The following is a 26184-nucleotide window of genomic DNA, read 5'->3' as shown; positions in this document are numbered from 1 at the left end:
AGTCTGTTGCTTGTTTTCTCCCTTAATGGTAGTTTCAAGGGCAAAATTTAAAATAACTGAATTATAATCTATCAATTTTTTTAATGAATCATGTTTTTGAATTGTATCTAAAGAACTCTCCTCAATCAGAGTTTTCTGCTATATTTTCTTCTAGAAGTTTTATAGTTTCAGCTTGCATTTAGGTCTGTGGTCTATTTTGAGTTTGTCTCCTTTTCTTTCTTTTCTTTTTCTTTCTTTTTTATGTGGATATTCAATAGTCACAGCATCATTTGTTCAAAAGACTATCCTTACCCCACTGAAGTATTTTGGTAGCTTTGTTTAAAATCAATTTACCACAAATGTAAGGATGTAGTTGTGAATTCTCATTTCTTTTCCATTGATCTATATAACCACACAGTCTTGATCATTGCAGCTTTATAGTACATTTTGAAATTGGATAGTGTAAGTGTACTTTGTTTTTCTTTTTCAAATATCTTGGCTATTTTAGGCCCTTTCCATTTCCATATAAATTTTAGAATCAGCCTGTCAATTTCTACAAAAAACAAAAGCCTGAGGGATTTTGATACAGAATTGAATTATAAATACTTTGGAGAAAATTGCAGCCTTGACAATAGTTTTCAGATCCATGAATATGAACATTTCTCCATTTGTTTAGATCTTTAATTTTTTTCAGATCTTCTTTAATTTCTGTCAGCAGTGTTTTGTAATTTCCAGTGTATAAGACTTGCACTTTTTAATTTTCTAAGTATTTTTCTTTTTGATACTATTATGAATGGAGTTATTTTATTTCTAGATTGTTTATTGCTAGTATATAAAAAGGCAGGTGATTTTTGTATATTGACCTTGCATCCTATGACTTTTGTAAATTGATTTGTTAGGGGAAGGAGAAAAAGGATTCTATTCTTTGGCATTTTCTACACACAGGATTATGTCATCTGTGAATAAAGGCAGTTTTACTCTTCATTTCCAACTTGGATGCCTTATTTATTTTTCTTTCTTTATTGAACTGGCTAGACCCTCCATGTTGTCCAGAGTGGTGACAACATCCTTGGCTTGTTCTAGATCTTAGGGAGAAAGTATTCTTTTACCATGAAGTATGATGTTAGCTGTTGGTTCTTCCACAGGTTGAGAATATTCTCTTCTATTCTTGGTTTGTTGAAAGTTTTATCATAAATGGATATTGGAATTTTTTCAAATACTTTTATCACATCCATTGATTTGATCTTGTGGTTTTTGTCCTTTACTAATATCATGCATTATGATGACCAGTTTTTGTTTGTACTTATTTATTTAAAAAAGGATTTTATTTATTCATGATATACACAGTGAGAGAGAGAGAGAGAGAGAGAGAGAGAGAGAGGCAGAAACATAGGCAGAGGGAGAAGCGGGCTCCATACAGGGAGCCTGATGTGGGATTCGATCCCAGGACTTGGGGATCATGCTCTGAGCCAAAGGCAGATGCTCAACCGCTGAGTCACCCAGGCACCCTCATGATCAGTTTTTAAATGTTAAAACAACTTTGCATTCCTGGAATAAATCCCCCTCATTCATTACGTGTAATTCTTTCATATTAATGGCTTTGGTTTGCTAATATTTTAAGATTTTGCTCTGTATTTGTGAAGGATATTGGCCTGTAGTTTTCTTGTTTCTTTTTTTTTGAACTTAGAATTTAATGTTTATTATTATTGTTTTGTTTTGTAAGCTGTTTTAGGAACTTATTGCCCTTGTTGAATTCCTCACGGTATTGATGTAAAACAAGCAGCATGCCTGTCCTCCAAAGATCTCTCCCACAGTAACAGGCTAGGACAGGTACACTCCAAATCCCTGGTTTGGGGTGGGCTGCTCCCAGGATCTTCCTCTATCCTCACCATCCTCACCTATGGGGTTTCTTGCTGGAATGCCCTGCCCTCTCTTCATCTCCATGGAGCCCTGCCCTCCATGGTGGAAGCATCTTCAGAAGAGGCACCTTCAAGCCACTGTGAACACAAAGCAGAACCCTGCAATCTTCCATAGCGATTGATCACGCATGCAAATCAATAGCTTTCCTATACACCAGCAACACCTTCCCCACTGCAACCTCATGCGCCTCTATCTGGTTTTGATATCAGGGCGATAACAGGTATCCTAGAATGATTTGGGAAATGTTCTGTCCTTTATTTTCTGAAAGAGATTGTGAAGGATTGGTATTATTTCTATTTTAAATATTTGATAAAATTCACCAAAAAAGATATCTGGGCCTGTGCTTTTCTTGGTGGAAAAATTTTTAATTACTAATTCAAATTCTTTACTTGGTCTATTGATTTTTGCTCTAATTTTAACTTGCTTTGGATTTTCTTTAGAGAGTTTATGTTATTGCTTTGAGACTTTTCTCTTTTTTTCCCCTAATATAGGCATTTATTTAGAGCTATAAAATTTTCCTCTTAGCACTGCTTTAGCTACAACTCACTTTTATTTTTTTTTTCATTCAACTCAACATTTATATATATATATGTGTGTGTGTGTGTGTGTGTGTGTGTGTGTGTAATTTACCCTATGATTCGTTCTTTGAAATGTGGGTTATTTAAAAATTATTTCACTTCCAAATGGTTATAAATTTCCCATTTTTTTCCGTTGTTGAGTTCTAATTTAATTATTAACTCTGTCCAGGAAGACTTCAGGAGCCAATTACATTTGAACTCCAAGAATGAATAATGTTTCCAGGCAGAAAGCTGGGGTGAGCTGCAATTTAATTGACAAAGAGTAGGTAATAGGAGGGAAGGACTTTACAGATGGAGACCAAGCATGTGTAAGGGCACAGGCCTGGAAGTGCATGTGTGCAGTGCCAGCAAGATGTTCAGTGTAGTTGAAACAAAGGAAATGTAATTTGTATCTTTTTTATGTCTTGGTCAGTATAGCTACAGTTTATTTATTTAGTTGATCTTTCCAAAGAATCTGTTTTTGTTTCATTGCTTTTCTCTACTATTTTCCTGTTCTATTACACTGAGTATAAAGGACCTGCAGTGGGGGTACAGAAGTTGTGGGACAGGACACAGAAAAAGTAGCGTGAAGGTTCTTCAGTGTTCAGATTCCAGCTTCACTTCAAATCCTCTTCTGAAGAGTTTCTCATTCTCCATGAGCTCAGGGATTACAGAACAGGGATGTTTTTGATGTTTTCTTAGGGTATGCTTGGCAGGGCACCAGCACCAAGGAAACAGATGTTGGAAGAATAAGACCTGGGCAAGGGGTGACTGATGTCTCTGCTAATTACTGTTCTAGGAGTCCAATACCTGCCACTTTTAGGTGGCTACTTAGGACCAATTCACTGTGGACAGTGGGGATCTTGAAGCTGAGCTGGCAGCAAGGGTGGGTGGTGGTAGGTCCCTTAGCATGATTTACTGTTTTCTGTGTTCGCCATTAAAATTAGAGGGTGGAAGCTGTCATCCCAATAGGTCCTAGAAATTTATCAGGGTTTTTGATTGCAGGGGTTGTAGGTTTGTCCCCACCTCCCCATCCCATGGTGTGGGTTCTCCTAGACATGAAGGAGGTGAAAACTATGGTTGAACTTGTCTAAGACACCCCCAAGATAGACCGAAGCTATTTTATAGGAATACGGCCCTGGTTTGCTCAATGCCTTCAGAGTGAAGTGGGGGGGGGGGGGAGGGGGAGAGAGAGAGAGATCCAGAGAGAGTTCCAGAGTCAGAAAAATGAAATCAAGTTCTTCCCTAGAACTCCATGGTTTTCTTCCCCTCACTGCCTCTCTTCCTCCTCACACCTTGGCCCGCTGACCCTCCACGCCCACGTTTCTCTAGTTTTCCTTTTAATAAGAACCAGAAAAGAATCCTAATATTCAGTAACCCACATTTCAGTGACAGTTTTTGTCAAGTGAGTTGCCTTTAGCTACTCAGCCTTCATACCCATCTGAGTCTTGAAGGGTGTGTATTCCTCCAACAGGGATTGAACTACCTCATGAGTGGGCCATGCTCTCTGGTCAGTGGCTGCCCTTATCTTCCTCATTTTCCCATGACTCCTACCTATCCTTTACCCTTGGGACTCAGTGCACACTTTTCTCCCCCTGAAGCCTTCTCTAATATTCTCATAGGGAGTATCTGCTCCCTTCTCTGAGTACCCTTGACCTTTATCTGCACTTCTTTTATGGACTTAACCACTTTCTCCCTTGTGGCAAAACGAATTGTGTTCATACCTCATTCCCTTCACTAGACTCTGAACTCTGTAAAGTCAGAGTTCTAGGAAGGATTCTAGATTTCCCACAAGGTCTAGCTAATTGTTGGTAATTTGATGAAGAAATTCTTGGGGAGGAAGTCAGAAGAGGGTTATAGAAAAGTGAATTCTCAGGGCCTTCATGGACAAGGCTCTCATTCACTGTGTGCCTGGGTATCTCCCCTTACACCAGAAAGTTCAAAGGAAAAACACAGTGACAAAGATGGCCATTTTAGAATCCATTTATATTGTCAGTGTTACTCTGGGCTTGTTCCAGCCTCACACCAGCGTCTGAAACTGCATCAGACTGTTTGAACATTCATGGCTTCCTTGGGCCAAGTATAGCTGTCCAGTGTAAAGGAGTCATAATCTGGAGTGTAGACCAGGGATCTTACAAAAGCCTCCTTGTCCTTGGGCTCCGGGTAGTAGGAGGCCAGGTTGTGTTTGTACGCGAAGTCGAGGACCTAGGGAAAAACGTATTGGCTGAGGAACTGGAACTCAGGAGGAACCTGCCTAAAAGTTGCCTACAGGTTGCTTGGGAGCCTGTGGAAGGGGAATAACCCCTGGGGAACCATGAACTGTTGTCCATGAAGCCACTGGATAGGAGGAGTTTGAGCTTTCTGCCTAGGCAGGAAGGTGCGATGCAGTGGAATAAACACTAGGCCAGGATCAAGAGGCCTCAGACTGAAGTCTGACTCTGCTTCCAACTGCCTGTGAGTCCTCAGCAGTGACACCGTCCTTGCTGAGCCTCAGTTTCCTCACTGTAAAGTGGGAGTAAGGAGACCTTTCTCTGGAGTAGAGTGAGGATAAAATTAGGTAACAGACAACATCAGGTGTCCAGTACCTGATATTTTCCCCCCCTAAATGGGGTGAGTTGGGAGAATAGCCTGGACATTATTCTGTGGGTATTAGATTTGGTTTCAGGAGACCATTAATCTCAAGATCCCCGAAAGGAGGGAAATGGACACGGTGGAGGTGGGACTATGAGCTGGACCTGTGGTCTTGAGGGCCGATTCTGGACCCTACAATGGACAGCTCAGGGGGAACACATGCTGTTGTGCAGCACACTTTCTGAAATTATTTTTAAATCCTATAGAAAAGGTAAAACATATTCTAATAAAAATGACAGTATAATAAACCCTAATGCAATCATTATCTATATTCAACAGTTATCAATGTTGGGCCAGTCTTTATTGCATTGTGTTCTGATTCTCTGAAAACCCATCATCTCTGCAAGGTGTCTAGGATAACATTTTTCCTTGGAATATTCCATGAACCTGATCATGCTGTGGCCCAGCCATTCTGAGAAAAAGGGGGAGGAATGAGCATTTACTCTATACTAAGTGTGGAGCTTTCTCACTATCCTCTTTAATCTTCAGAAGTCCAGGAGAAAGAGACTAGTGGCCCCTTTGGAAAAGGAGGAAACTGAGGCTCAGGAAAGTGAAGTGACTGGCAGAGCTGGGACCTGACAGCCTGAGTTCTTTTCATGATGCTATGAAAATTGACCTTTCTGTATAAATGGACACTTATGATTCATTTTTTAAAAATTCCACCCACATTCTGGGCCCCAAGATGATGGACTTTGATGACCTTTTTGCCTGGTGGGAAATCAGGAGCTTTTCCAGAACTGGCCTGAGTGGGTGTTGGGTGTGGGGCTTGAGCTGCAGCCTCCAGGCTCATGCAGTGCAGCCCGAGATGCTCAGGATGTCTCCACAGCTGCCATCCCCTTAGCTCTCCTAAACCAGACAGAGGAAGGGGTTGAGCCTCACTAGCCGTATGACTGGGGGTCGGATGCTCCTTACTTTGATGGCGATTCTCAGAGACACATCTCGGATGGTGCTGAGTGGTGGGTACAATCTCCCCTGGGACAAATGCTGCTCAGAGACCTCTTGGGCAATTTGCTGGGGAGAGAGAACTGAGAGTTATAAGCTGAGTTTCTGCCTTCCCAGAACAAGCACAGCTCATTATCCCAGAGACTCACCTTGTCCCTCACAGATGGCCAATTATTGCAGTTCCTGCTGTCATCTCTGCCCTCTCTTGGCCCAGGGGAGCTTAATGCTTGGGCTTTTATTATTTTTTAGAAGATTATTTATTTATTTATTTATTTATTTATTTATTTATTTATTATTTTAGAGATTGGCGGGAGGGCAGAGAGAGAGAGAGAGAGAGAGAATCTTAAGCAGACTCCAGGCCCAGTGCAGAGCCCGATGTGGAGCTCGATCTTATGACCCTGAGATCATGACCTGAGCTAAAATCAAGAGTCAAACCCCTAACCGACTGAGCCACCCAGGTGCTCCAATGCTTGGGCTTTTAAGCAAGGACACATCCTTTCTGTACTGTGAGATTGGCTGAGGCTTTAAACTACACGAGACCCTAAATTCTAGAGGAGAATCACCAAGAGCAACATGAATAAACCTGTGGCTTGTAAAGCAGACTCTAGGATCTCCCCTTGGCTGGTCCAGCCTATTGCACAGAGATTCTGGAGACCCTCACTTCCTCTCCCACTTTCTTGGTAATATCCTGGGTGCCCCCCTGGGCCATCTTGAGCTCTCCTTTCTAGCAGAAAGGCTGCTTCTGCAGTGCGTGACACCACTTTCTCTGAATGAACGTCCTAGGCACATCATCCTGGGAACAGCACCTCCCACAGCTTCCTTCCCTGGTTCAGAGCGGTCTCTGAGGCCCAGCTCTCCCCCTCAAGCCTCACTTCATCATCCAGCCTCACTCAGCCAGCTTTGAGGAACAGCCTCTGTTATGTGCTGGCTCCGAATCCACTCCCACCCAATCTTGTGTCAATTTAAATTTGGGAAAAGCCACAGTGCTCTCTCAGAACTGTGTCCCAGAATGGATGAGCCAAAGGAGTTGGTCTTGCCTCAGAGTTTGGCTGACGTTAGGGAAGTGGGTCTCCTCCTCTTCCACCTCATTTTCGTGCTCCTATCTCTCCTCTCCATTCATTCATTCAAACATTAACTGAGCTCTGTCATATGCCAGGCTCTGTGCTAGTTGCTGAGGATCCATGGCAGAGAAGCCTTTTCCTCCTATAGTCTGGAGTCAGTGGACAATTAACAAACAGGTACAAATGATTGTAACATAGAGGTGAGTGTAAGCAGAGGGGGCACAGAGGCACAGAGGAAAGCAGGGCCCGGTCTGCCATGTACAGGAAAGCTTTCCAGGGGAAGTGGGTGACACCAGCTAAGACCCGAAGGACAAAGTATGAAGTACTCAAAAAGAGAGAGGCAACAGCACATCTGATTTCTTGGAGAGAGGCAGCAGGAGGGAGCATGGGTTCTAGACTGTGAACAGAACATTGGCTAGGTGGAGGTAGGGGGAGGCTAAAGGCTGGAGAGGAAAGGAAGGAGGGCCTGCTGATGACATGCCTTGTATGGAAACCACGTGAAGGAGTTTGGGCTTTATCCTGTTAGCACCAAGGAGCCATTCAAATGTCTGAAATGAGGAGAGAGATAGACTGTTCTGGGTTTTCAAGGATTTTCTTGGGGGGTGGGGAGATGTAGAAGATGGGATCAGAGGGAAACAGGATGTCCATGGCTTGATCTGCATCTGCAAGAGTCATCCTGCAGAGTGAAGAGAGATATCATGTAGGGGTGGTCACTTCTCAGATGTTGGGCACTGGTGGTGCTTTGCTGCAGCTCTGGGGCCATTCTGGTGCCACTGCTCACAAGCCCAGTGACCTTAGACATGTAACTTAGACTCTCTGTGCCTCGCTTTCCTTGTGTGTCACATAGCAATAATCACTATCTATTTTACAGAGTTGTCAAGGTGGAAGGAGATATATAAGTCTCTTAAAAGTCCTATTATTTTTTTCCATAGGAAAATCGGATTTAGTGTCTAAACCTAAAAGTACTCCTTTCAGAAAATTAAAGACCAGACTGTCAGCTGCTAGAAGGGAGAGATCTTCACCTGTTTGCCACAAGCAATTATTAATAAGTGGATTGAGGAGAGGTTCCTGTGTAGTTGATGGACACTGTTCATGAAATGATGGAGCTGACCTGCCCCGCAACACTAGGAGGTGGGCATGTAGATGTCTCTTGGGCTTACAGGGGAAGGCTCTAGCAACCATGTTTTTGCACAACAGGGCAGTTTGCTTTTAGGTTAACTCTAAGAGTTAGGGTGACTCTAACTCTAAGAGTTAGGGTGACTCTTCCCACCCAATGGGACATTCAAACATCTCCACTCTCGGCCACAGGACACCACCACCACTGACACAGCAGTAAGAAGAAATACACAGAACTCACACAAGATGGACAGAGGCCCATGGCACAAAGCCGTAGCTAGTGTGCTCATGGCTTGGGGGAGGCTGAAAAACCTTCAGGGACACTACTTGCATGTCCTTGTGGAGGCAGTGCTCAAAGATCAGGAAGTAGTAAGAAGGAACCTAGAGCATGAGACAGTTCCTTATGGGACTCCCAGAAGTAGAGCTAGATAGGGCTGCCTGGAGGCTGTTCCCATGGCTTGCTGGTTTGGGGCTCTCACCATGGTGAGGGAAAGGCAAATGTGTCAGAAATCACAGTAGAGACTTTGGAGCTCATTGGGGATAAATATATCTAGTATTTGTTTATAGTTTTGGTTAGTTTAACCTCCCCAAAGAGACATTTCTATGGTTTCCTCAGAGTGAAGATAAATGTGAAGTGCCTGGCATTTAGTAAACGTGTGGTAAATGTGAGCCACTGTAGCCGCTAGTAGTAATAGCCGTTATTATGAATGTAGGCTGTCATTCTTAATGGATTCTTTCATTGTTTTCATCACGTCCAGTAAAGAATCATTTTGGGAGTATTTCTAGTAAGATACATGGGGAGTACTCCTGTATCTGTGCTCCAGATCCAGGCCAGAATAGGGAAACCTGGTTTGCAATCTATCCCTTTTTTACAGAAAGCTGCCCTAGTGGGGCTTATCCTACAACAGGTTGCCCTGGCAACGTGGTCAAAATCAGTGGCTGGAAGAATCCGTGGCCTGTCATGGTCCATGAGCCTAGTTGCAGATGGCTTTGGTGGCATCTCCTCTGTTCTAGGCATCATGTGGGCACTGCTGGGAAGCAAGGGGCAGGTAAGCTATGTCCCCTCACTGTCACTGCCTCCTGTCAATGCCTCGTCCCATTGGCTAGTCCCTATTCTCCCTTAAAAATTGTATGTTCTGAGAGAAGTTTAAGCATGAAGGTGATCTTGACCAAAGCTTGAGGTCAAGCATTTTGAGGATCTACTGCTAGGGTTGGGGCAGGTGGGTAGAAGAGGTGGTAGAAGGAATCTTTGGGGGCCCAGTGTAGGACCTGGTATAGATCACAGGCCCTATTGGGAGTGTGCATGCAGGGGAGCAGGGGCAGTGATACCTCTGCCGTCAGGAGGAAGATCTCATCTGGGATGTGCCGGATCCCGCCAGCAATGACTCCCAGAGCCACTCCAGGGAACACATAGGCATTGTTTCCTTGCCCAGGAATGAAGGTCCTGCCATCTTCTAGAGTCACGCTCTTAAAAGGACTTCCACTGGCAAAGATCCCTCGGCCCTGGAGTTGGGAAGAAAACCAGAGATGGAGCATTGAGATGGGTTTCAGGCAGTAATGGTGGCCTAGTTTTATCTCCCGAAGGTCAAACCCTTCTTCATTCTCTCCCAAATGGCTCAGCATTGGGCTGAGCACACTGCAGGTGCTGAAAGCACACTTGTTCATTGACCAGAAAGCTTAGCTCCCACTGAGTTACCTGGCAGCCAAGAAATCACTGACAGGTGAAGGTATTTTAACCTGTCACCTCCCGAGCGGGCCAATCCAGGTCATGACACATATGCAGGTGACCTAGAGTCTATGAATGCCTCAGGTTCTGGTCAAAGCTCTATGTTACTAGAGGAACCCTGAATAGTATAACATGATGGTAAGAGCTTGGGCTTCAAAGCTCCACTCCTTATTAGCTCTGTGACCTTGGGCAAGTTATTTCATCTTTCTGAACCTTGGTTTGCTCATCAGTGATGTGCGGATGTTTTTTTCACCCTCATAGGGTTTCTCATAATTATGGTTACTATGTCCTCTCAGCCTGGGGAAGGAAGGACTCCCCGCTGACCTCAGTGACCCGGTAGCACTTCTCAGCCGTGCACTCGGCCTTGCTGGTGGGGTTGCTCAGGGCAAAGATGATAGGGCGCTCGTGGAAGGAGGCCATGTCCCTCAGAATCTGCTCCGTGAAGGCTCCTGCGATGGCAGCAACACCTACAGGGAAAAGGGGGGTAGTAGGGATGCCTACTCTTTATAAACACCCCATTCCTCTCATGGTGGTCGTGGTGGGGAACTTGGTGCAACATGAAAGACTTTTGGAGATAGCATCCACCATATGGGTGGATGGAGGGAGCCAAAGAGAAAAGGGTCTTCTTGCGTGAGCTGGGTAAGACCTCCTGTTAATCCCTAAGGGAACACTGGTCCACTTCAGGTCTCTGCTCAGTTGAGATGTATTCGTGAAGGCATTCCTGGGCATTGTCCTTTAGGGTGCATGGCTCTCCCAGTACAGGAAGAGATGCCAGGGTCCCCTGTTTGGGAGACCAGTGCTCACTTCCTCTCGGTTAGAAAGACCAGCCCTGTGCTTTTCCACTGCATTGTATAAATCTTCCTCACTAAGCCGCAGTTTGGTGCCTTTGTTCTATGGTTTTTTTGTTGTTGTTGTTCTATGGTTTTTATATAGTAGTCACTCAGTGAAAGATTGTGGCACTGAAGTGGACATGGAATCAGGGAGGGAGCTGTGTTTCCATTGATGACTTATGCCTCCTGGCTGAGCCTTAGTTTGCACCTGAAAGTCAAGAGGGTTAGCTGGGCTGGACAGTGGGCCTCCTGCCTCCTCCTACCTATGATGGCCGTGGGCTTCACCAGCCTCACCACCTCCTCCAGGCTCTTCACTTCAGGATGGTCCTGGGCAAACATCTCCTTCTCATGGTTTAGGTGGCTCCTCCCCTGCAGGGAAAGGAAAACATGGTGCTTGGCAGTGAGAACAGCTTGGCTGGACATGGATGCATCTGGAGATTCTGAGAGCATTCCCTGGAAAGCCCCGTGCTTTGGTTTGAGCTATCAGAAGCCTTGTAGCTCATCCTCTTGATCAGATCTCCTGGTAAAACCCAAGGTGGAACCTGAGGATTTTAATGGGTTTGTGTCACAGTCTGGGGATGTATGTGGGGATTTATTTAAGTCAAACCACACATGGAGAATCTATAAAGCCTTCCTTTGTGCTGCTAGGATCATGGCTTCCTGGGCCAGGACAGAAAGGCTCTCATGAAATGCCTGAGTCTGAATTAGACCTTTGGCCCCAAGGCTGCCAGCACTCAGGGCCAGTTGAGGGATGGGGGCCTGAGTCACCCAGGGTCAGGAAGCTAATTTGAATGTATTTTACAAGAGCCACTGACCTCCCTGTGAATAGTAATAAGCTAAGCCCCAGGACAGGCTTGCAATGGCTGGCTGTTCTCAACAAGCCCAGGATTCTTTCCATTTCCTCAAATGGGAGTCAGTGGGTGACAGGCTGGTAGATGGTACAGATGTCTCTGATGACTCCTTTGGGTCAGCTGGCCTCATGAGAGGCAGAGTGAAGACATCAGCTTTGAGAGAGATTAGAGCAGGGGTAAGCTTCATGGGATGAGCAAAATAATGTTGAAAGGTGGCAAGAGGGTAGCCTCTGGCAGCTTTTACCTTTGCCTGACTTATGTTCTAGAATGACCTGCGGTGGGGGGAGGAATCCCTTCTGGAGGTGATCTGGCTCTGTATGAGACAACAGAAGGTCAGTTTCTGCTGAGGCTCTTCTATTCTTGATTGACACCCCTATGTACTTCCTTAATTTCTACCTCTGTCATCTTAAAAAAATCTCTCACTGGCATTCCATGTCAGTGGAATTTGGGGCATTAAAGCTTGGAGCTTTCAGTGAAATCCTAAGGAAGGAGGCCATCCAGTTGTGCCCTTCACCATATTCCAGCCAAAGCCAGACTGTATCTCATTCATGCTTTCACTCATACTTCAAACATAATTACACACTCATTACATGCCAGACATTGATATGAAGACTACATAGCCTAGTGGGCAGAAAGACAATTACAAGGGCAACTGCCCTATAGTGTGGCAAGTGCAATGTGTGGAGGGGAATGGCTACATGAGCATAAATGTAGGAAATGAACTGAGACCTAGATGCTCAGGGAAAGCATCTTGGAGGAGGTAACAGAAGACAAGGAGGAAACAGATGGGGTTGAGGGTTGAGAGTGGGTGTGTGGCACAAGACAAGGGCATTTCAGACAGAGGAGCAAAATATGCAAGGATGTGGAAGAGAGAGGGCAGGTTACTTTTGGAAAATTATGATTTACTGTTGCTAGAGGTTAGTACAAGGCTTTTGGACACAGCAGTTAAGGCTTCTGCTTTGGAGGTTAGGACATTACCCTCCTGTTGCTTTGTATTTTGTCTGAGCATTTTGCCCCCTGGAGACCTCTTATAGTCCGGTTCCAATAGCTGTAGTTGTCAGGAAACCTCTAGGTCTCTAGACTGACAGTACCTTGACAATGAGTCCCTTGGAGTCCACCATCCAGATCTTCCTTGTAGCCTCCGCCTTGGGTACACCTTCTTTTTCCAGGGCCATGACAAGGAGGTGTGCGATGCCCATGGCTGCCTGGGAGGTACCATATGGTGGACGTTCAGATACAAGGCAGATAGCTGCTCAGCATTTATCAGATGCTTTACCAAGATCCTCTCTTCTCTGCACCTTTCCCCCTACTCCTTAAGGCCCAGTAAAGTCCTTGAGACACCCAAATGGTGTCCAGGCAGCTGCAGTTGTCATAAGATACCTTGATGGTTCCTCTTCTCTGAACCCCTAAACGCCTCCCTTTCTTCATGCTTCACCCATCATTCTCCTGATGGCACCTACCTCACCTGCACCTTGGAAAACAAACACATGATTGGAGAGCTTGTTCTTAGTGATTCGTAGAGCAGCCAGGATCCCTGCCACAGCGACGGAGGCTGTGCCTGCAACAGAGTACACTGAGGTCAGTCCCTGGCCACTGGCTTCCAATCTCTAAAAGAAGACCCTTGGGAGAGTTCCCCATGCCTAGAATGTGCAGCAGAACAAGCGACGTTCCTTGGCCTTACGGAAGTCAAATCTGTAGGCATGCTGGCTCTGGAGCAAGTGCACACCCTGTTTTGTAGCTAATTGTTCTTTTGAGAAACGGCTCCTGGATTGTTACTGGACCCTGGGAATGAGGATCAGATAGTCAGGTGCTGCTACTACCATCATTCATAAATGAAATGACAAGTATAAATTTAATAGAAGCCAAAAAGAAGTATGAGCCTCACAGAATAATTTGTTTAAGGGATAAATGGATAAAAAAACAAATTAAAAATGAGCCCATAAACTAGCCATGAGACATTAGGTGACCATGTGATCTAAGCTGCCTATCTTACCCACCAAGTCATAAGGTTGGTGTGCCCGGTAGCATACCATCATCAATGGCTTGAGGCCATCTGGAAGTACAAGTAAGTTGCATGAGCAGGTGGCTCAGACTCGTTTGACATCTTCTGCTGCTGCATGATTTCTTCTCTCTCAGTGCACACCTACAGCCTCACTAGGGATTCCTTATGACCAAGGAGAAAGAAGCGTGGGCTTGGTTTACAGATTATTCTTAATGATATACTGGGATCAATGGGAAGTTTAGGGCTGCAGCTTCACAGCCCCAATAAAAGGTAGCCCGAAAAGGTGATAGTGAGGAAAATATTCCCAATGGACGTGACTTAAAGTTGTAAATTTGGTTGTCCATTTTGGACCAAGAGATGGCTAGATCTACATTGATTCATGGGCAGTTGCTAGAGGTTTGGCTGATGGCCAGGGACTTAGAATAAAATAAATAGTAAGATTGGCGATGAAGAGGTGTGGGGAAGGGCTGTGTGGACGGACCTCTTGGGATAGATGTACAGTGTGAACATACTTGGGCCACATATGAACGTTCACCAAAGGGCATAATGAAATAGGTTCCCTCAATCAGGTGGAGAAAATGGCATGTCCTGTGTATGTTAGTCAGCGTTCTTCTCCCGCCATCCAGGGTTTACAAAATGAGTTTATGTACAAAGGAGCCATGGTGGCAAGGATGGAAGCTAAGCATGGACCTCCTCTCATCAAGGCTGACCTACTACTGCTACTGCTAAATGACTAACCTGTCAATGGCAGAGACTAATATGGAGCTCCTGGTATGGCACCATTCCCTGGGAGGACCATTTACCTGGCAGCAGGATGATTACATTGGATTCTTTCCATTATAAACAGGGGAGAGACTTATCTTCACTGGAATAAACAAATATTCTGGATATAGATTTTCTTTCTCTGTATATAATAATCTGCCAATGCCATAATCTGTGGATGTTTGGAATCTGTGGATGGCCTATTCACCATCCCAATATATTCCAGACAATGAGGCTCTAATCAAGGAATTCATTTCACAGTAATAGAAGTGAAGCAATAGGCTTATGTCCATGGAATTCAGTGGTATTACTAAGTACTCTTCCACTTAGGAGCAGCTGGCCTAACAGATTGGCAGAATGGGCTCCTGAAGACTTACTTAAGATTCAGTAGAGGTAACACCCCATGAAGCTGGTGAAGTTCTATCTTACAGGATGCAATATAGGATTTGACTTAGCAGACAATACATTGTGCTCTTTCTCCCGCAGCCAGAATACGTGGGTCTGGAAATCAAGGGGTTGAAGTGGAAGTGGTTCCTTTCACCATTTCACCTAATAACTCACTTGTAGAAACTTTGCTTCCTGTCTCCTCAATTTTGTGCTCTCTGGATTGGAGGTGTTGATTCCCATGACACAGATGTTTCTACAGCGTTCACAACATGGTTCTACCAAATTGATATCTGAGACTGCCCCTTGGCCATCTGGTGCTCTTTTTGCCATGAAACCAGGGGACAAAGAAAGACAGGATTACTTTACTGGCTGTGGTTATTCATCCTGATACTGATGGAAAACTGAGGACAGGAGGGATTAGGTCTAAGCCCAGGGGATCCTCTGGGGGTGTGTCTCAGTACTTGTATGCTCAATAGGAGATATGAATGAATAGTATTACAACAAAGGAGAGGTAGGACCACTGAGGATTCACCTTCAGAAATAAAGGTTTGGCTTATCCCACCAAAAAGTCCCAGACAACTGAGGTCCTGCCTGAGGACAAGAAAGAAAACAGGGTGATGGAAAGGCTAGGAGAAGAGGAAGGAACGCTTTTTCCAGCATTATGCCTGCCTTGTAAGATTGCCGGGTAAAATGTAGGACATGTAAATTTGAATTTTTGATAAACAACAAATAACTTTTCTTTTTTTAGTGTATGTCCCATGCAATATTAATATAAATATTCTAAAAAATTATTCATTCCTTATCTGTAATTCAAATTTAAGTAGGCATGCTGCATTTTCATCTTGCTAAATCAGTAAACTCCACAGCCTTGGCTTTCCACTTCCACAGCAACAGATTGTTCTGTTGAGTTGAATCCAGAAGCACTCTGTCCATCACTTGCGGAACGAGCCTTGTAGCGCACCCGTCAGAGATACCAATACTAGCTGGCTGTCACCTGGTCTTCCTTTTTACTCTATAGGCTCCGGGCTGGGAGCAGGTCCTTAGGGCTTTTCATTTTTTAAATACATAATAAGCAGGACTTTGTACTAAGTCTTTTCTGCTAAAGCAACTGGTGTAGACCATACCTGATAGAGAGTTCACAGTAAAGTAATCACACGGGCAGTGGTAAGCCTCCATGATAGTCAAAGAAAAGAAGTTACATGGGGACAGCTTATGGGTTGTTGACGTTGCACAAATCAAAGTAACTGATGTCATCCAAGGCTGGTGAGGGAGGAGTGAAAAGTAAAAAGTTGCAGCATAAATTGTATTTTAAAATGCCAAAAAAAAAAAAATAAATAAAATAAAATAAAATGCCACAAACTTTTTTGGAAAACTCTTTCCCAATATAGAACAAAGGCATAACATGTTCGTGCCCTTTCACCTCATACTTCGACTCCTGGGAATCTATGTATGGAAAAATCCACCACGCATGTCCTAGGATATTTATGATGGTGTTATTTATAATGCAGAATGACTGGAAATAACTTAAACATCTAACAAAGGAGTGACGGTTAAGTAGAAGCTAATGTGGACACTCAGAATGTACTGCAGCCGTTTAAAATAATCATGAAGATGGGGCAGCAGAGAAAATGCTATTAAGTTAGTAGCTAATGTCAGATATTGCTCTAAGTGTTTTATGTGTCTAACTATAAAGACATTTATTTGTTTAATCCTACCTATTATCACCCTCATTTCTCAGCCTGAGAAAATGAAGTACAGAGTCGTTTGATGAGTTGTCCAAGATTAAATAACAGAGTGAGGATTTGAAGGGTATCAGGGAATCCTGGGGAATCAGGCACAAGGCCTTGACATTAGACAATGCTTCACTGGGTTAGCTGGAAGGAAGAGAACCTTAAAAGGTCTACATATCATGATTCTAGTTGTAATGAAACACGCACTGAGAATCTGGAAGGAATAACAGAATATTAAAGGTTTGCAGAGTGGGAATATGAATGAATTTTCTCTTCACTCTTTCCAGTTATCTAAGGGATTTGTATTTTATAGCTCTGGGGATGGGCCTTCTCCCAGAATATAGGCTGGATTTGTGCCTGGCTTAGAGGCCATGTGTTGGGCCAAGACAGGGGGCACATGAAACAGCCGGAGGCTAATAAGTACATGCTCATCGTGGACCTCAGAAGGCAGGACCTGATGGGGGGAACACAGAAGGAGGGGTGCAGGCTCTCCAGCCTTCACATAGGAATGGCCTGGAGGGTTGCTAAAGTGCCACAGGGTCCCACGGCCTGGGCTGAGGACTACTGGGGGGCTTTCCTGACATTCTCCTAAGGGTCCCCAAGGAGCTCACAGTGCAGGTGTGGAAGACCGTGTACCATGCTAGGCACTTGTGGAAGAGGACTCAAACATGGTCCCTGCCTCTGGGGAACTCCCTATTTACCAAAGTTTGGGCATGAATAGCTGTTACATAATCAGTAGTCAGAGGTCATTATTTAGAATTCGTTGCCTTCATTTTATGTCTTAAGCATCAATTAGGTATTGGACTCTGAGTTACCAAGGATACCATTGGTAGCAAAATAGGTTCCTTCCTGCTTAGTAAAGAAAGTGTTAACTGCAAGTATAACTTTATAAGGAAAGTGTAACCAGTATTAACTGATTACAAGTGTGATGACAACCATGAAGAAGGTGTTTACGATATGCCTCTTGTTAGTTCACGGATAGAAAAGTCTATTGTCAGCATCGACCCCCTTTTGCTTCATGCCTCCCCACATACTCCATGCAATGGGTGCATTACTGCTCATTCCTGAACACGTTGTGTCTTTCTCCCCTCCTGTGCTTTGCCCAGCTCTTTACCATCTATAGGACCTTCTGCAGTTCATTATTGATTCCTTAAGACCCAGCCCACAGGATCTCCTCTGCCAGACATCCTCTGTTTTCTCCAGCCAGGCAGCCTTAACCTCTCCTTCTCTGCCCAAATCTACTTTTGATTTAACCCAAATATAAAGAGAGGCTGTATCATGGCCAGGCTCAGAACTGTACTGTGTTCAAAAGGAATACCATGCTGACACTCAAGAAAGCATCAAAAAACAATTTAAGTAATTATTTGAAGGTAGTAAGAATTGCACGGTATGACCCTCCTCCAAATTCCTAAACACCCTGGCCTATGATATGTCCACTTATTGCATCAGCTACTCCCCATTTCCATCTTTCTGCAAACAACTTTGTGCAAACTCCACACATCCTACTCTTTGGCTCCCAAGAGCCACTTTCATTTTAGTTCTACTGGGTCAGAGTCTGTATTTCAAAAGATCTTCAGATGATGTATATGCATGCCCGTTTAAGCCTGAGATGTACCGAACTAGATGGCTTCTCTAGGTGAAGTACTGGTTTTCTTCCACTGGATAGAGAGGGGGTTTTCAATTCATCTGATTCTATTTCAGGCCATCTTCTGCCTCCTGAAAAGAGTAGCTGTGCAAGACATGCGCCGCCAGATGGCGCCAAAGATATTCCATCAGAGAATCCCAAAGACACCCCCCCACCTCCACCCCTCCCCATGGCCTGATGGGTCCTTTCCTTCTCAGAGGCCAAGGCTCAACTGTGGTTAGAACCTACAAGCCCAACAATTGGGCTTAGCTGCAGAAATTCAGTGCTGGGTGGGGACTGGAGAGAAAGGCTTACAACAGATGAGGGAACTGTCGCCCCGTCGGAAGCAAAGCAGGAACACCAGGGTGCTACTTCCTGCCCTTTGTGGTCTCTGAGGCTCAGCCACCCTCTCCTGACTCGGGACTTGAAGGCAGCAGGAAGGGCATGATGGGCTTTCCTTGGGGGAGAACTGAAGGGTGGGGGTAGTGGAAGTAGAAGGAAGTGACCTTAGGCAGGAGATGTCAATGATTCTGGAAAGGGTGGAGAACACAAAACAATAGAAAATCTGATAGGAAAGAATGTAACACTTCCATGAAAGGGTTCAAGGGCAACTGCCATCTATTGATCACTCTCCTCGCGACCTTGACTCTGTGCTAGGTGTGTGTTTAGCTCTATTTGCTCATTTAATCTTCACAACAACTCTACCAAGCAGGTATTAGGAGACCCCGTTTTCCCCCCTCTCAGAGGTGGAAAGTGAGGTTCAAACAATCAGGAGAGAACTTCTAAATCCTCTTCCAAGTCTAGAAACCCTCCAAGGTCCTCACACTTGCCTTTCCTCCTGTTACCACCGATGGGCCATCCCCGCTCCTTGCTAAAGCCACCTCCAGGTATGTGCCAGATCCCATCTGTTTTGCCCACTCAAGGAATTTGTCTCATAATCCTCTCTCTCTCTCTCTCTCTCTCTCTCTCTCTCTCCTCTCTCTCTTTTGTATCCTCTATTTCTCTTCTGCTGGATCACCGCCATCAACGTACAAATAGGTCCTCAAGCTCCCACCTTTGGAAGGCTTTGTCTTGACTCTGTATAGTCTCACCCTATTTCTTATTTGTAAAGAGCTGAATATACTTGTCACCTCTTTTTTCCTTTTTCCTCCCTAAAACCCAGTCCAATCAAGCAACTGCCCCCACCTCTTGGCAAGGTCACCCTTTGGGAAACTCTCTCTGCCCTTGGCTCCTGGAGCCCCACACTCCTGCTCTCCTCTCTGGGATCCTCCTCTGAGGCCAGCCTGTGAAGTGGCAAGTTACCTGATTACAGAACAACATTCAAGAGACAAAACAGCAGTTCTGGAGCAGCCCTATCTTATAAAGTCTGGCAAATAAAGTTATCTCATCGTTGACTTTCATTTTGGGTAGCTCTTGGGTAAAGTGTTAGGGATTCAAAAGTGGAGAGGAAGCAAACAGTTTAGCTTTCTGGAGGTAGCCACCTGGAGAAGCCCAGGGCTCCGGGGAGGTTGTTGAACCTGGCTGGTGCTCATGAATGCCATGGGCCATCCAAACTGTGACTGGGTGTTTCCCATTCTCGATGAAAGAAAAACAAGCTTTCCTTTCCAGAGGGAGCTTTCCATAATTACATTTCCTGTAAACTGAGTATTAGAGGTTGTACATTCAGGAAACAGCACAACAGGACAAGCTGAAAAGGTAGTTTCTAATGGTCACGTTTGACAAAGTTAAAGGACCCTTCATGCTGAACAACAGATTACTGGAGGAAAGGGAAGAATTAGCCAGTTTTCAGGTGAGGTACAACTGCTGTCCCACATGGGGACAAGGGCACGGGGTTAGGCTTGGTCAGGGTCCATTCATGGTGGCCTTGGAGGCCTGGGGCCATGTGGGGACTGTGTGTCCTACACTTCAAGGCCAGGCCCGCTCCTACCTTCCCCATCATTCATTGTCCATTAGTGTCTGTACTGGGTGCCTGTTCTGGGCCTTCAGTACACCAGGCCTTGGGTATAGAAGGGTGAATAAAACAGTCGGTTTGTAGGTAGTTAACAGCACATATGTTCAGAAAATTCAAGTTCCCCTTATTGGATACAGCCAAAGCCCTCTAGGCTACTTCAGCCCTATTTCTGTGTCATGGGAGAATTTTCTGGAATCCCTAGACTCTATAGAAGGCAGTTCCTGGCCCATGCAGAAGATGGGTTAGACCAACTCTGACACAATTTGGGAGGAACCAGAGGGAATAATTACCATCTTGTTGGCTTCTTTGAGGTTTTACCTGATGTAACACACTAATGAGAAGTCACAGGAGCCGGGAGCAGATACAAGAGACCCACAAGAAACTCAGGGCTAGAGATAGCCCTGTTAAGTGAAGAACAGTCAGAAAACACAGGACTTCATAGGAAAAAAAGAAAAAAAAGAAAGGCTGTGGAGAGAAGGTTGAAGAGGCCAGGGAGGCTTCATGATGAGGGAGAGAGATTGGAAGGGCCAGGAATGCTGCTCCATGTGTGTGGTGGTGCAGGGGAGGGGGCTGAAGCCCCTAAGAGCCGGAAATAGCTCTTGGTGTCTTGTAAACAGGAAAAACCAGCTGGACAAAGTCTTCAGAGCTTGGCCATTCCTTCCCATCTGCCCCTTCGGTATCATGACATCTGAGCTCTGGGGAACTCTGAGGCATTCTGCAAAAGGGGTAACTCCTAGGTCTGAGGAAGGGTGGGGTTAGCCAGACCCCTGTGGGACGAGCTTGGTCCTGGGCGTGGTACCCTGGAGGAGGTGAGGCTTGAGCCTTTAAGGACACACAGATGTTAGTCAAGAGAAGAGGAGAACTCTAGGCAGAGGGACCAGCATATTCAAAATCACAATTGGCAGAAAATTCATAGAATGGGGAGGAAGTCAATGGGCTAGAAGAATAGAGTGTATGTGGGAAGTGGGCAGAGGTCCTGCCTCTCTTCTCAGGCTTGCCCACTCCTGTGCTCACACGGACCTCTCTCCTCCCGTCCACCCAGCCTCTCTGTCTTTGGGTATCAGCCCTCCTTCCCTCCCTCTCACACGTATGTGTCAGGAGCCTACTATGCCTCAGAGGTACTCATACTAGGTACCAGAAGTGAGTACTACTGCCTGCCTGTCCCTGCCTGTCCCTATGACAACCTGGTGCCACAAACAGGGATAATGATGGAAACACCTCGCAGTGAATCAGTGTAGGCCAACCCGAGTCGGTGATGGCTTTTTCAAAGCATCCTGGTCGTCTGTCAGCACTGGCTGATTATCATTCCTGGCTGTTGATACTCTCATGTCCATTTTGCGGATAAAGAAAAGAAGACTGTGAGGATTTAAGCCATTTGGCCAAAGCACAAAGCAGAAAAATGGGGATTCAGACCTTGGCTTGTCTCAATCCAAGGCCTGACTGTTAAGTACTCTGACTCACAAGTTAAAACTTGAAAGCCTGAGAGGGTGATGACGGCCTGACATAGCACATGGCACCCTGACAGGCCATCTGGTTCCGGGGATGTGCTGGGACCTGGGAGCAGTGCAGGTCCAGGGCAGGCTGATGGGGCAGGAGGATGCTCTGGAACAGACAAGCCGGCTAGACTTTCGTGTCCTTGGCCACACGGTGTGAGCAGCTAGCAGTGGGGGCCGGAGGCCCAAGGTCACTAAGCCAGCAGCATCCTGGATCTGGCTCCCGGGAAAGGATGCAGCTGGCCTGTCCTCCTGCATGACCACTCTTGTTGCCGTTCCCCTTCCAGGTCTCTTTCTCCTCCCCTAAGGGCAGGGATGCTTCTCTGGTTCCTACTGAAACAACTAGACACCTGAGGCCCTGCCTCTTCCAAATTCCTGAAGAGCCTGCCAGCAGTAGCCAGTGCATGAGCAGCCCTGCTCACTGAGAACCGGCCTGGGGTGGCTGAGGCTCTCGTGAGTCAGCAGGGGTGGGGGCAGAGGAGCCTGCTGGCAGCCTTGGGGGCACCGGGCCCTTCCAGCACTGGGGCTGCAGGGGCCCCACCATGTGGGCAGCCCTGTGGGGTTGCAGAGTCCCAGGTGAGTGCTCCAGCAGCCTGGCCACAAGACAGTTCCAGTTGTGTGCCAGAGCTCCTGCTCAGCTCCAGGCCTGGTCCTGCCCTCACGGAGCACAGTCTGGGGGGACCCTGAAGCCTTTAGTCATATCTTCCTTGTTCCACCAAGGATGCGATGCTGGGCTGGTATTCAGAGCAGGCAGCGTGGCCCCTGTCTCGTTTTCCAGTCCCTACCATGTGTGTGGTTCCAGGCAGATTGTGATGATGAGTCCTCCTGGGGTGGGCTGGGTCTGTCCCCAGCAACCACCTGTGACTTGTTGTTGGTGTCTGTTTACCACTGTCATGCCTCCTTCTCTTTTGCCTGCCTCTCTTCCTCCTCCTCCTTTCTCCAACTCTCTTCAATTCTGCATGTGGATGTTTCTATTTTTGAGCATGGTTATATAGTTTTAGATTTCATTTCTCTTTACTTTGTACTTGGAGGTGAAAGGGGCCAATTCTAGCATGAGCTTAACACCTTCTATGTTGTCCCATGAATCCTAGAATTCCTCACCTGTCTCCTGATTGCCCACTTAGCACTGAGAACACACATCAGAGGCTTCTGGAGCTGGTTCCCCATCAGTAACCAGCTGGTGATGGGGGTGGGGGGGAGGTGTAGCGAGTGGTGGTGAGCCCCTTCCCCTCTCTGGGCCTCCTCTTTGGTCTGTAAACTGGGGGAGTTGACTGAACGGATGGGGAAGATGGGAGCAGCAGGCTGCTGGAGCCCAGTGACACCCCCAGTCATGTGGGATCTGGGATTTAATTCTTAGCAAGCAGACTCGCTGCACTGCCTCCCACATGCAGGGAACAGGCAGCCCGATGTCACAGAGACGGAGAACTCTGAGTTCTGAGTCAGAAATAACCAGGTTCTAGTCCCACCTTGTGCCTGTCTGGCTATATTACCTGGAGCAAAAACTAACCCTTGAACTTCAGCTTCCTTACCAGTGACGAGGGACAGCTGTGCAGCCTCCCTGGAGGGGTAGGGGCTATTTCGAAGAAGTTGTGAGATCATGTGGATGAAAAACACCTTTCACATCTGAAGTTCTGTGTACATGCAAAATGGTATTATTTGGCACAGCTTGGGCTCCCTGGGAAGCAGATTCTGAGACATGTGGAGTGTTCAGGATGTTATCAAGAAATGCCCTTGGGATCAGCACCTATGGAAGGGGGGGCGGGAGCAGGATGCAGAGGAGAAGCGGGGCTGTGATGGAGTCCCTAAAGCCCCAGCCAACCCTGAGGGGGAGCTCTGGAGTTAAAATGTCCCCTCCAAGTTGTCCTACACTGGGCCAAGATGGCTGGGCTTTTATATTCCCTCATCACTGGGTGAGGGCATCTGTGGCAGGACAGGGCCTTGGGGGGCAGGGGGTGCTCTGTAGCTGAGCCGCTCTGCCTCATGCAGCTGACAGCCCGCCAGCAGTTGGGACAAGTCTTGCCTTTCTTTCAGATTTTGTTTATTTACTTGACTGAGAGTGTGTGAGAGCACAAGCAAAGGGAGCAGCAGGCAGAGGGAGCGGGAGAAGCAGACTCTCTGCTGAGCAGGGAGCCTGATGCGGGGCTCGATCCCAGGACCCGAGATCATGACCTGAGCTGAATGAAGGCAGATGCTTAACCTACTGAGGCACCCAGGTGCCCTGGGACAAGTCTTTTCTTGAAGGAAGATCCAGGTGGTGTGCCGCCATGCCCACCTCTCTACGATTGTTAGAGGGTCATACGTAACAGGTCAGGCTGTCCTGATCAAAGACTTACAGAGATCCTGACATTCTGGTACTATTTGCTTGATCCTGTTACACATTTTAGATTAAGGACTTTAGTCTTTAATTTCTGAGAAAAGAATGGGAAATTCCTTTGCTATCTGCTGTGGGGGTCCAGAAGACTATTCCATCTGGCTTTGCCTGGGAGCGAAATAGACTCTGCTGGAACTGGCTATAAAGAGGAAACAAAACCACGGAATTTAACAATGAGTTGATTTGATTAAAAATGCTAGAAAAAAAATGCTACGTGTGTGTATAAATGAGGGTACACACGTGTAAAGATGTATATGCATCTGAGTGTGGGGGCATTTCTCTGTAAGGATGTGCATGGTGACCTGGACAACAGAGGGGCTGCAGGGGCAAGTGTCCACAGGAGCCAGGGCCACAGGAATTGGTGGGTGTGCTTATGAGAATGTCAATTTGTGTATGTGACTTCATTCATTCATTTATTCATTAATTCATTCTCCCAATATTTATGAAGCATCTATCGTGTGCCAGGCACTTTACTGGGAACTGGGGAATGAGAATAGATGACACAGTTTCTGCTTCTGGAAGCTTATTGTCTCCTGGGGAGACAGACAACTCAGTGGGGGTACCTGGGTTACAGTGTGGTAAGAGAACTAACAGGGGAGCACTGTGGGAGCTCCCCGTGGGTACCCAAATCAGACTGGGGGAGCAAAGCCTGGTGCGAGGCCCTCCCTGAGACAGGAAATCCTTAGCTGAGTCCAGAAGGCTGAGTAGGAGTTACTGAGGCAAAGGTGATGGGGAGGGAGTGGGGAGCAGAACTTTCACATGCAGAGAACTGACAAGGAGGGAGGTCAGAGGACAGAGAAGTGGGTGGGGGTGGGGGTGGGGCACCAGTAGGCAGATTCCCGAAGCCTTACACTTCTGAGGGAGAGTGTGAACCTGCTCATGAAGAGGGAGCCGAGAGTCATGGTTTGATCTTAGACATGCTCTGTGGCAGCAGCCGGGGGCAGTGGAGGCAGATAGGTGCAGGGCCCGGATGTGTCCCTGTGCCCATGTTTATGAGGATGTACACACATGACTGCGTGTGTGTGTGTGTGTGTGTGTGCACGTGCGTGCGCGGTGCACATCTGGAGTCTGCACCAGGTGTGATGCCCACATGGACTTGTTTTCCACTTCCACCTTCTGGCCTTGGCAGCCCAGTGGGCCCAGGGGGATGGCTGTCCTGCTGCTGACTCATGAGTGAGGGCCATGACAGGGGCATCGGTCAGGGGCCAGCCAGCAGGTGTTTCCTCGAGGGCCGCAGTCACACCCCGCCGTCCACGGGGCTAACAGTGAGGTGACCGGCCTGCGGGCAGGGAGTGAATGCTTCCCACCGCCAGCTGGTGCTCCTGGACCGCACTGCCCTGACTGTGCAGAGTGCCCCACATCTCTGGGTGAGGCTGGGCTGGCAGCCAGTGCCTGTCCCAGGCCCCTACATCTGGGGGGACACAATCCCCTGGGCCGGGGGGTTGCCATGTGTCAGCTTTCCCTTACTGGGTCACCTCTCTCTTCTACTCACTCTTCAAGTGCTGAAGTCATGTATTTTGATCTTAATTGTCTAATAATATGCTTAACTGTGCAATCCTGCCTCTTGACAATTTATGACCAATTAAAAAAATATTTATCACATTTCTTTACCTCTTAATGGGGGCCACAGGAAAGGAAGGGGCCTTTGGTTTTGAAATAGCATAAGGTCTAGGAACGGTATAGTGAGTGATTATGAACTCAGAATTTAGAGTCCAAATTTCAACTCTACACTTACTTTTTATGTAAGTTACTTATTCTCTCTGTGCCTGTTTCTTCATTCCTAAGACAGGGATGATAAAATCTCATATGATTAAAAGTGTCAAGTCCTTAGGACAGTGCCGGGTGTACAGTAAATATTCAGCTCTAAACCTTAGCTATTATTATCTGGGTTTGAATCCTCTAGGTTTAACCCTAACTCATCTGGTGAAATGTAACCGTTTCAGCTCTCATCTGCAAAAATGAAGGGTTGGCCAATCTTTTACTCCCAAGGACCAACACCTGTCCCCCCCCCCCGAAACTTGTTCTTGTTCTGACATGTGTCTTTGGTTTTAAAAGATTTTGCTTGCCAAACTTCATTTGTTAAACAGTAACCTATATGTCCTCATGTTTCTCCTGAGCTTTATAAAATACTAGGAATAGCTCCCAATGCTCTTACCGAGAATGCTGAGATCAGGAGAGTTGATATGTGAGGGGACCCCCAGCCTCCAACCTCCAGTTTCATATACTGGCATTTCCACAGTAAGAAGGAGGT

At 46.4% G+C, this 26184-nt stretch overlaps 1 protein-coding gene and 1 long non-coding RNA gene across 5 annotated transcripts in view; one reads left to right on the top strand and one right to left on the bottom strand.

Moving 5' to 3' along the window:
* Window positions 1-4423: 4423 nt before the first annotated feature.
* Window positions 4424-26184, bottom strand: part of ME3 (malic enzyme 3) — a 186572-nt gene continuing 164811 nt past the window's right edge. For all 4 annotated transcript variants that reach the window (XM_035704041.1, XM_035704048.1, XM_035704042.1 and 1 more), the window contains exons 8-14: window positions 13074-13171; window positions 12705-12818; window positions 11026-11131; window positions 10257-10399; window positions 9536-9709; window positions 6000-6098; window positions 4424-4661 (exon numbers count right to left, since the gene is read on the bottom strand). In XM_035704041.1, coding sequence (XP_035559934.1) covers window positions 4500-4661; window positions 6000-6098; window positions 9536-9709; window positions 10257-10399; window positions 11026-11131; window positions 12705-12818; window positions 13074-13171 — 896 coding nt within the window. In that variant the 3' untranslated portion in view covers window positions 4424-4499. The remainder of the gene's footprint in view (window positions 4662-5999; window positions 6099-9535; window positions 9710-10256; window positions 10400-11025; window positions 11132-12704; window positions 12819-13073; window positions 13172-26184) is intronic.
* On the top strand, window positions 8027-14475 carry LOC112642057 (uncharacterized). Its single transcript, XR_007404438.1, has 3 exons — window positions 8027-8221; window positions 9082-9255; window positions 14242-14475. It is a non-coding gene; the product is annotated as an uncharacterized LOC112642057 (long non-coding RNA).

The sequence above is a fragment of the Canis lupus genome, chromosome 21 (assembly GCF_003254725.2).
Source record: "Canis lupus dingo isolate Sandy chromosome 21, ASM325472v2, whole genome shotgun sequence".
NCBI lineage: Eukaryota > Metazoa > Chordata > Mammalia > Carnivora > Canidae > Canis > Canis lupus.
Note: the sequence above shows the minus strand (reverse complement) of the source record. Positions and strands in the feature narration are given on the sequence as shown.